The sequence below is a fragment of the Henckelia pumila genome, unplaced genomic scaffold (assembly GCF_033568475.1).
Source record: "Henckelia pumila isolate YLH828 unplaced genomic scaffold, ASM3356847v2 CTG_461:::fragment_3, whole genome shotgun sequence".
In the NCBI taxonomy this organism is placed as follows: domain Eukaryota; kingdom Viridiplantae; phylum Streptophyta; class Magnoliopsida; order Lamiales; family Gesneriaceae; genus Henckelia; species Henckelia pumila.
Window position 1 is genome coordinate 4,386,183 of NW_027331831.1, and position 10,735 is coordinate 4,396,917.

A 10,735-nucleotide genomic window follows, 5' to 3' on the forward strand; every position below is an offset into this window, starting at 1 on the left:
TAGTTCTATTGGATTTGTATTTCGTTTATGAAAATTCTTTGTAAATCCTTCATTTTCTACACGAAATGTTGTTCGTATTTTAGGAATATAAATCATTGATGATCCTTTGTTTAAAGTTATGTGATTTTCAAATTGTGTAAAATGAAGATATTCTCTTAAAAAGTTATTTCCTATTATAATGTCCATTCCTGATTCTAATTGGTATATAATGGGTATTACAAATTTTGTTTCCTCAATTTCTATTTTTAATTTTTCTGCTACTGTATCAAGCATGATTATTGATCCATCTCCTATTCGAACTTTTAATCCTTTATCATATTTCTTTCAATAATGATTTGGAAATATATATTTGCTTCCTAAACACATACTTGCTCCTGTATCAACATAAACATATATATGATATGGTTTATGTTCTTTGATTTTAATTTGAATTTTTATATATATACTATTTGGATTAGTTTTGTTTTTATTATTATCCATTCTCTTATTTTTTTTAATTTTATTTTTTTTATGAATTTTAAGAGATAAGGATATAATTGGTATTTATAAACAAAAGTTTTTCTCTCCAAAAAGTTGAAAGTAAGTTTTATTTATGTAGGGATTTATAAATAAGTTAGAAATTGTTTTAGGGAGTGATTGCAATTAACCCTTAAAATAAACCCTATCATTCAAAACGAACCCAAGAGTCCAAGACTAATCAAGGACAGGAATGATGAAATTCACAAAAAAAAAATTAATTAAAACTAAAAAAATTAAAACTAAAATTAAAACCTTTCTAAAAAAAAAAAAAAAAAAGAAGTAAAACTAAAAATCAGTGTTGGGTCTCTAAAACTATATTACAACCGTTACATGATCTAATCTACATTAGAAGATCACGACCCCCGTTTTTCATGTAATCCACTGGGAACTAAATTAGGTACTCTTACGAATGAAGGCTGGTAAATAGCCTCTTTGATACAACATTCTCATGCCTTGAGAAACATCAATTAATGGCATTAACATCGTAGTATATACCATTACAATGGTCTTGAAAGTTTTGATCATTGTCGTGCTAGGAAGTTGTGAATTACACCCATCGCTTGGAAGATTTCTGCGCGTATGAGCCGGTGGTTGCTCTTTTAGAACCTGAGGAGCACAGAAAGAGAAGATATTGTAATGCCAAATTTCGAAGTTGAATTGTTGGAAATGCGACCAATCATTTATCATTCCAAGGGTAAAGATTCAGGATGATCCAGGGTGAAGTTTATACTGAGAATGTTTATTATAAATCAGAATAGAACACCCGTAACCGCATCTAGTCACCTTTAACAAAGCTAACTCTACATGACCACTAACACATCACAAGAAAAAGGGGACATACTTGACGGTTTGGAGGAGCTTTTGCTTGCAGATGTCTGAGAAGATCCTGCTTGCGTTTGTTTTTGAGGTGGTCTTGGAAGTTTGGCAGGTACCTTGGGCCTGCAAGAAACATAATGAAACCCAAGTGGAACTACATGCTGGAAATACGATATAAATGTAGGCAAATATAGCATACACAGAGCAGGCTTTAAATTCTTATCGTATAATCGAAGTTCTCTTAAGAGCTATATACGATTAAAATTGCAGACTATTGGTGCCAAGAAACTATTTTGCATCCATTCTTGACTTTTCGGCAGATTAGAGAGTACAAAGGATAGAAGAATGCTTACTTTTCGGTTGTTTCTGCAGTTGATTTTACGGTTTCTGGGAAAAGGGTATACTCGACCGCACTACCTATAGAACCATCAGTTTCTGTAGCCATAGAAAGAACACTATCAGATATATCACTAAGTCTTTCATCTGAATCTGCATCTCCAAATCCCAAGAGTTCTATATCCTCATCCAGATTCTTGACTGCATCTGCTAAATCGAGTTTCGAGCCAATATCTTCATGGAAATTTTCACCAGCACCAACAACAGCAAGTCTTGATTGTCGAAAGAATTCTTTGTGGTGGCTGAAATCGTCCATTGACTGCTGAGAACCGGCCTCAGAATGCTTATCACTGTACTCAGAGCTATTGTCCAAATCAGAAGCACCTTTCTCACTAGAGCTTTTCCTACCCGAAAGTTTTTGGCCGGGCCGTGATGCCCCTAAAGAATGTCTTCTTGGAGAGGTAGATCCATACCTCGGAGAACTTATACCGTGTCTTTCACCATTTCCAGAATTTTTAAACAACCGTAGACAACCTATTTCCTCATCTTTTTTTGCAACATCATCCTTTAGAGAAGCTATCTACAAGATAAATACAAATTAATTAACTTCTTAACTCCCTGTTTAATTTAATATGTAAAAAAATTGCATATATTAAATTAAGCTCACTGAGAAAACACAAATAATTTAGAAAAGGTCTTGTATCAACAAAAGGAGAGCAAGCAAAAAAGTGATAAACAAAATTAAACAAAGCCACTTAAAGGAGTGATGCATACATCATAAACAGGTGCAAAAATAGTTGAAACCAAAGAATGGGAAAAATAATGAGGCTAATAATGGATTCATGGTTTAATGATTTCACTTGGCATGCTCACTAACGATGCTTAGTTATTAAACAGAATGATACATAAAAAACTATCAAGTGAAAAGTCTGGAATCAAAACATCACGCGGCAATTAGAATCTAGACAAAAAGCACGACAATACAGAATGAAAGAAAAAGGAAAAAGAACCGAGCAAAAACATCAACTCAAAGATACGACAGCAAATAAGCTATCTGACAGTCACAGGCTCAGAGGTGAAAGTCGCATCAAAATTTGATCATGCCTGTTCATCGTACAACTGATCTTTGGATAAACCAAATAATTTGATTTAAGATTTGGAAATGATGGGTATTTAAAGCACAAGACTAGACCTGTTCCATAAGTTCTCTGATACCCCTGCCCTCCTTGGTACTGCGTGCCGCACCCAACTCAACACCAGAAACCCTCTCAGCAAACTTCAATGTACTTATAGTTTCAGAGTACGATTCTACATCAGGATTGAGTTGCACAAACATGAGTGTCTTTGCTTGCCCACCTGCAAAAAACGACAATAATTTGAGGCAAGGTTACATGAGATGAGAGGAAGAGAGTAACAAAATGAAAGAGCTTTCGATGACATGGGAGAGAACAGAAAAAACAAAAGGCAAGAAGTTTTAGACATTAAAAGAACAGTTATTCATGTGAAATAACTGGAAACTGATAAAAATACCTATAGAGCTTTGAAGCACTTGAGTTAGTTTACTATTTCTATAGGGAACATGAGGGCTTTTTTGTGCTAGAGCGAAGATAACGTCTCCCAGAGCCGACAAAGACTTATTGATGTGTTGTGCTTCTCTCAATCTCTCACCGGTAACTTCAGAACGGTCCACTCTCTCACTGCCAGCGAGATCAACTAAGTGCAAACAGCCACGCAAAACAGCATTTGTTTCCAAATCCGTTCCCCGAACATGAACAGTGAGGATACTGTTTAAATACAGATTCAATCAAAACTATACAATCCAAAACAATGTAGAGTTGGAAAGTGACTAAATAATAATAATGTCAACCTGTGGGAACGACTGCTTCGTTCATTTAACGCTGTGGCACCTACAGCCCTATTCATCAACCCAATATTCATCAACTCTAACACATTAGAAGTTGATTTAACCTGGTGCATGCTAGCATCAGGCACAGCCAACCCATTCGGTTGGGTGGTATTCCAAATCCCAAGCGTGTGCAAGTCAAAGAAAACCATGAATTAAGAAGTAGCACGAATGAAAACACAAAAAGATAAGTATTAACAACAGCAGCTAAAATGATGGAACATTTATGGGTTCATTAAACATGAAATCAGCTGAAAAAATGGAAAAGGATATCTCTTTTGAGAAACATCACTGCTGAGTAAGTCGCGCACTTGTTCGTTGTATATTTCAACCATTTGGACACCAACTTCATATGCAACAGATCCGTGTCTATTCCTTGAGATATTGAAGAGATCGTTCAGAGCTCTATAGTTGACTCCCCAATCCACAATTGATGTAACATTGGGTCCAGTCTGGATACGTTTTTCAATTTCACGATATTAATGAACCTAAATAGCAAACAAATGTTTTTCCTTGATAACAAATTATGGACTTACCATCGTATAAGTTTTCCCAGAACCAGTTTGACCATAGGCAAAGATGCAAACATTATACCCATCAAGAACTGACCTAATTAGAGGTTGAGTGTCTAGAAATACCTCCTCTGTAGATGGACACAGAGATGATTACCCACACAAAAAAAATAGAGATTAACGAAATAGTATTGAGTACGATTTAACATTATAAGCAATCATTAAAATTTAGTACAATCAGAACCTTGAGAAGCGGTGGGACCAAACACCTTGTTAAATTTGAAAAGCCGATGGTTGTCTTTGCCTTGCTTTCCCGGATTCATAACAACCAACTCTCCGTTCTCACCAATATATTCTATGGTTGTTTGTTTGTCACTTTGTCCAGGAAGGAATGGCCTTATACGGGCATAAACTCTTATATTTCCTACCAAAATCAAGGAAAATGAATGAGCAATTCAGTTGAGTACTACACTTTTTGACAAGCTAAGATGCTTACCTTTCAAATCTTGAACTTCATTATACAATTTCCTATTCTCCTCCAGTACACTGTGGTAATTCTGCGCGGCATATATCAAGCCTTCAAGATTTACACCTAAAAACACAATAAAATCTTAATATAAGAAATATTGAGAAACAACTTGCTTTTAAGAAAACAAGTACCAAGATAATAGCCATTTCAGAAGTTCAAAAGAAGGAAAACTTTAGGCACTTCTCACCAAAGTTATGAATCTCTTTTGCATAGACCTTGTTGATCTTCAAAACCTCTTGCTTGATGGACTTAGATGCCAACCGCAGTTCCTGGTTACATCATGAGATAAAACAACAATGATGAGTGCTTGTACATAGCATAAAGTATTAAGGTTGTTAATGTTGAATTTACACTTCTCGTTTAAGCTTTTGAGGAATATTAAAGAAATTGAAACACTGAATTGGCAAAAAGGTGGTGTTTTATCGATTTATTTTAAAATTCAATCTGATATTGTGATGATTGATAGACTTGCCGGTAATGATTCATGAAAAGGTAAACGTGAAAAGGAGAAATTGAGTCACTGAAGTACCCAAAAATAATAATTTGATACATGAAATGGTGCTGTGGATGGAAAAAAGAAAGTTCCTGAGAAAAATATGTGGTTGAAATCATTTCTAAAAAGAAGAAAAAAGAGACTGGCCTTAATTTGCCACAAACCTGCAAGGACACAGATTGAGAATCTATGAAGTGCCTATATTCATGTTCTTTTGTTTTCCATCGCAAGAATTTTGATTCGGAAAAATCTGAAAGTTCTTTCACTTTCTTCCTTGAATCTGTCAGCAAACCATCAAGTTCCAAAATTTTATTTTGAAGTTTATTTTTAGTCTCGTCTGATTTGGCTTCCAATTGCAGGCGATTTTCTTCATAGGTCTTTTTGACTAATTCCAACTCCTCTATTAATGACGATATTTGACTCTCACAGATGTCCTTTTCTTTCCTCAATCTGATCAAATCTTGTTCTTCAAGCTTCTTCGCCTCCTCAATTTTGGTCTTCTCAATCTGCCACATGTAAACACTGTAAAAAAAAAGGAGAAGAAGAAACTAGAGTTTTCTATAGAAAAGGCTAATAAGCAAAACATAGATTATTCAAATTAGGGGGAAAATATAGAAGCTGTCTTCCAACAATTTTAGTATAATTCCATCCATAATAAGTTTATATCGAAGCATGTGAATTAGCTTCCTGGTTGATACATTAGATCAATATAGGACTGGGGAATTCATAAACCTCCAGACAAAGCATCAGGCCCTTATATATCAAATAGATAACATACCAGAAAAGAATTATTATATGGAGGCAACCATCCTGGTGTTATGATAGATTAGTTCTCTATATAAAAATAAATTTACTGCCAATGCTGTATTCTACATTTAAATTAAGAGGAATAACATATAACCTTGGAATCTATTCTAGGAAAGATAAAAATAATTAACTATGAAAATAAATAAGATCCTAAGATAATATACAGATCATAACTCTAAACATAAAGCCAAGTAATCGACAGTGTTTAGCTCCATGCAGCTGTCCAATGAAACTTAATCTTGTCATTTGGATTTTTCAACACTCCCCCTCAAGCTAGTTGGTAAAGATATGCCAATCTCAACTTATTTAAAATATTCCTGCATGTAGGATGAGAGAGCCCCTATTGAGGATGTTAGCAAATTGGTCACAGTGGGAATATACAGAGTACATATTAGATCATTAGTCCATTATTAAGTTTCTCCTTTATGAAATGTCTTTCCACCACAATGTGTTTTGTTTCATCATGTTGCACTAGTGATTGTTTTAAGACATATATTGCTTCCTTCAGTCGCCACACCTGGTTCGTAATAAGAGAGCCAATGAACCCGGGAGGAGGATCTATGTATGCTTTTTCCTCTAAGTCATCATGTAAAGAGACATTCTTAATTCATATATATTGCATAGACCATCCAAAGTTCGCTATCAAAGATATTAAAATTTGAATGGTATTCATTTTTGCAACCAGGACAAATGTATCTTCATAATATATACCAAAGGTTTGAGTCTCCCATCACTACAGCTTAACTTTGTATCTTTCCAACCTTCCACCTTCCTTAAACTTTAGGACAAACAAAAGAATTAACTATTGATATAAATATAAATCCTAAAATTAAATACAAATCATATTCTACAATAAAACCAAATACATAGCAGTAACTAGCTCTATAAATCTGTGTATTGAAAACTAATCCTATCATTTGAATTTTTCAACAATTTAAGATATAGCATCAATAGTTGGAAAAGACAATAGATACAGGGAAAATAAAAAAATTTGCAATGGAAACATGGGATATTGTGATTCGTCAATCAACACATGCACCTTCATTTCTTGAAGCTGGTTCATGACAATCTGCAGAATTTAGAATTCTATGAGATAAAATAAAGAACAGGAAAAGAACACATCATCCATTGTCAAACAATTGAACCAACATTTTAATACCTCATTTTCTTCTGTGGTTCCAGTTGCAAGGGTTTCTAATGCTCTGATTTTCACTTGATACCTGTCTTCACGTGACTTGTACACACTGCCTTGCTGCAGTGACAAGACGGTGCATAATTACAAAGCCACTCGAAGAAATAAAAATGTTCTTCAACTGCAGATAATGTATTACCTTCTTCATATTTTCTGTTTGTTTTGAAACCCGCTGCTCAATTTCTTGCACCACTAATTTTAACATGGATGCAACACGCTATTTAAACACACCACAAGATACCATCAAATGCAGAAAAATTAGTCAGCTCAGAAGAAAATAAATTTTGAATTGATTAGTTGAATAGATAACTACATGATATTTTCCAAGTGCTCTTTACCCACCATACCTGAGGGATATCTTCATTCTTTCTCTCAATGCTTTCATCCAAAATACTATTCACAACGATAAAAAGTGAGTGCGTAGAGGCGCTCTGCGTATTCAGAGTGACTAGAAGTTTCATAATCATGTGAAAATGTAGTGTATTATAGATAAAAGTGAAGATGTAGAAGTATTAAAGATAAAAGTGAACCTGTCTCTATTTTTAGAAAATAATAAATAAGTTTTGCAGGGGAGGGTTCATTTCACCTCTAAACTACCCAATTTCATCAGCTCTGAAATCTTAGAGACTGGGACCTCCCCAGAATGCCCACGCTTAGGTTGGGAGTCATCGGCAAAACTATTCCCTACAAGATGAAGTGCTTTATACAAACATTAGGTTCAAAAAAAGAGTAAACTGTCACCAAGGAAGGACACATTTGGATTGAGAAAACCTAGGTTATTGGAATGAGCTAAATAATAACAAGAAGAGAACCATTTTTGTGTGAACAACTGAACATACAGTAAAACACAGAGCCACATATCTTTCTCGTCGTGTTATATTCCTTCACGGTCACTCCAAGATCAAGATAGATGCTATTTGTTTTGAGCAAGGGGGTTTAATGAAACAAGTTGCTAAAAAAATTTGGAGAATAACAAGCAAACATCGATTTCTGCATTTATGCAGATGCATTTACTCATGAACTCATCGATTTTGACGAAGACAAAAAGTAGGCATTGACACTAACATGAGTGTACTTGAAGATTAACACTACTCTGACATCAACTACTTTGATTTCTACAGGAGATCACAAAACACTAACTTTGTGGAACATCAACGAAAATTAAGTACCATTCAACATAATACTCAAAGGAAAAATCTATCAAATGGTCCTCTACCTTCAGCCCTGCCATTAAAAGCTTCAATTCTTTCAGAAACATTGCCATTGCGGATTTCATGAAAACCGTCCCGCTCTCCATTTTCACCCACACATCTTTGTGTCTGTGGGTCCATGACAAACTCGATAAATGGTTGTCAGGATCACAAGGGGCACCTGAAACTTGGAATATAAAGGGCAGTCGTGAACAATTACCAAAATGTACAAAACGAGAAGGCAATTCCTGAAAATATTTGGAAAAATGAAATGGTAGAAATCTAACAATAAATACATTTGTTGAGTGTGCATTTGTGTTTCTATGAGTGACTTGGAACAGTAGGCAGGGATCGATGGCTTCAGAGCTTTTGACTCTCTGAAACAAAGTACCCATGAATCATCCAGAACTCATGTGACACTCTTATGAATATTATGAGATGCTGAAGAAATATTTAAAAAAAAACTATTCAAGAAAAACTGGATAGGTTATAACGGTTCCGAAAAGGAAATGACAATAAATAAAGAGGACCAATTTGATATTAATGGTGCATTATGCTTAAAGTTAAACCTCCATTATATCATCTACTATCGCCTAGTAGAACAAATAAAACTCAGTTGTTGGGATATTGATGCATAAGTGCCTGATAATTAGGACAGGATTGAAAATCAATGTCACCAATAAGGATGAAACTACAGACAAATGCGCAAGGAAAGGCCACAACTTTCAACGCATGAATGGAAGAAAATTTTATAGCAAAACATTACTATAGTTGAGGATGCAGCCAATTGGTTCTCACTTCTCCGTAGTAGTTAAAACTCAACACAGTTTACATAATCAGAACAAGTATTCATTTCCCTAATAGCCTCACAAATCAAAAGGCCCAACCCCAAAGTGAAAAATCTTTTCACGTACTTGAAAGTGAAATTATCTACTAGCTCTCGGCAGAGCATCCCAAAAACGGAGAAGCATTTAATCTGTTAATTCAGAAGCCAAATTCTCATAATCTACATAACTCGTACATTTCTTCATTAGACATCAAATCACCCCGTATGACTATAATTGTAAGAAAATTTAGAGTGCAAGTTAGAGCCGCGATAATTTTCTACGATTGAGTTAATAATTAATCACCAAAACAAACAAACAAAAGCATAATGTCTTAAAATTTTCGTTTGGAAAAACCCAAAAAAAAATATAAATCTTGAAACTACCAAAATCCCCACATTGTCTTAAAGCTCAACAATTTCATCCAAACAGGAACCCATCTCGAAAAAACACAACAGAAAATTTAGCTACAGACTCCGAAACAAGCAAATGGGTGAATGCAGCCTGCTCCCATAAATGGACACGTAAATTGCCAACATTACCTCAGGTAAAAATCAAAAATCATCCATTTTGAAGAAATTAAACCTAAATCTCCGAGGTTTTGCCCATGTTAGCAGATGAAAATAGGAGAAAAAATAAAAAACAATTCCGAATGTTGGGGAATCTCTTGATCTAGAAGTAAAGCGAATTTGGGCATCAATGGTTGATGATGAATGAAAACAAAAAAGTAAAATTGATAATATGAAATGTAGAAAAGCGATCGTGTGGCCCACTACGGAATGGTATTCCCGCCCAGTACTTTTTTCTTGCGCTTTTATGGGAAAAAATATAAAGAAGATGAACTTGTTTGTAATATGATTTTAGATATTTGAAATTGAAATTGGGATTTCAAATTTATAGCTTATTTCGATGAATTAGATTTATATTAATATTATATATATTATATATATAATCTTAAATATGGTGGCTTTGACTTACTTTGATAATGAGTAACTCTATTATGATACATTTTTACGTTTATATTCGTGAGATAACTCAATTCACATTTATCATATAAAATAATTTTTTTGATATACAAATTAATAAATTTATACGGATTTGATCGGATAAGAGATTCGTCTCACTAAAATGACTTATGAATCCGTCTCATAAGTTCGTTCTTAAAAGTTTTTTGTATTTAAAAATAAAACTGTTTTGGCGTTTGAATAGATATTGAAAAATATTTTTTATATATATAATATAATTATATAAACAAAATCCAAAATATATAAATCCTAGTTTTTAAATAAAGCATTTTTAAAGTGGTTTTTAATTACTTTTATAATCAAATACTATAATTTTTTTTAGGAAAATATTTTTAAAAAAGTTAATTTTTTACTTCTCCAACCAAATAGATGCAGTATAGGGTGCCAGAATTTTAATTAAACAATAATATTATAATTATCCTATATAGTAGCGTATATATGTCAGTAATTATAATTATAATTATTATATTATCGTAATAGTAATAATAATAATTACATGAATAAAATTAAGATATACTGCTATATTTATTATAATGATACTGATATTATTATTATAATAATTATATTATTATTCAAATATTAATTTATG

The 10,735-nt window shown here is 33.5% G+C and overlaps 1 protein-coding gene across 1 annotated transcript; it reads right to left on the reverse strand.

Annotated features, from left to right (window-relative positions):
• Positions 1-799: 799 nt before the first annotated feature.
• On the reverse strand, positions 800-9,960 carry LOC140872237 (kinesin-like protein KIN-14J). The gene is made up of 19 exons (XM_073275047.1): positions 9,664-9,960; positions 8,324-8,478; positions 7,694-7,791; positions 7,455-7,538; positions 7,247-7,324; positions 7,075-7,167; positions 6,955-6,984; positions 5,273-5,614; positions 4,803-4,884; positions 4,583-4,678; positions 4,331-4,510; positions 4,111-4,217; positions 3,848-4,026; positions 3,539-3,703; positions 3,202-3,455; positions 2,864-3,027; positions 1,689-2,251; positions 1,361-1,458; positions 800-1,125 (listed from the first exon to the last, which is right to left on the reverse strand). The coding sequence occupies exons 2-19, from the start codon at positions 8,436-8,438 to the stop codon at positions 1,067-1,069; spliced, it is 2,787 nt and encodes a 928-aa protein (XP_073131148.1). The 5' UTR covers positions 8,439-8,478; positions 9,664-9,960; the 3' UTR covers positions 800-1,066.
• Positions 9,961-10,735: the final 775 nt, after the last annotated feature.

Excerpts from the sequence above, each read along its gene's own strand:
- LOC140872237 (XM_073275047.1), bottom strand. The coding sequence starts at position 8,438 with ATGGACCCACAGACACAAAGATGTGTGGGTGAAAATGGAGAGCGGGAC. Across the intron at positions 7,325-7,454 it reads AGAATGAAGATATCCCTCAG|CGTGTTGCATCCATGTTAAA; the intron begins GTATGGTGGGTA and ends GTGTTTAAATAG. Across the intron at positions 3,704-3,847 it reads AGTGATGTTTCTCAAAAGAG|GCTTGGGATTTGGAATACCA; the intron begins ATATCCTTTTCC and ends TGACTTGCACAC.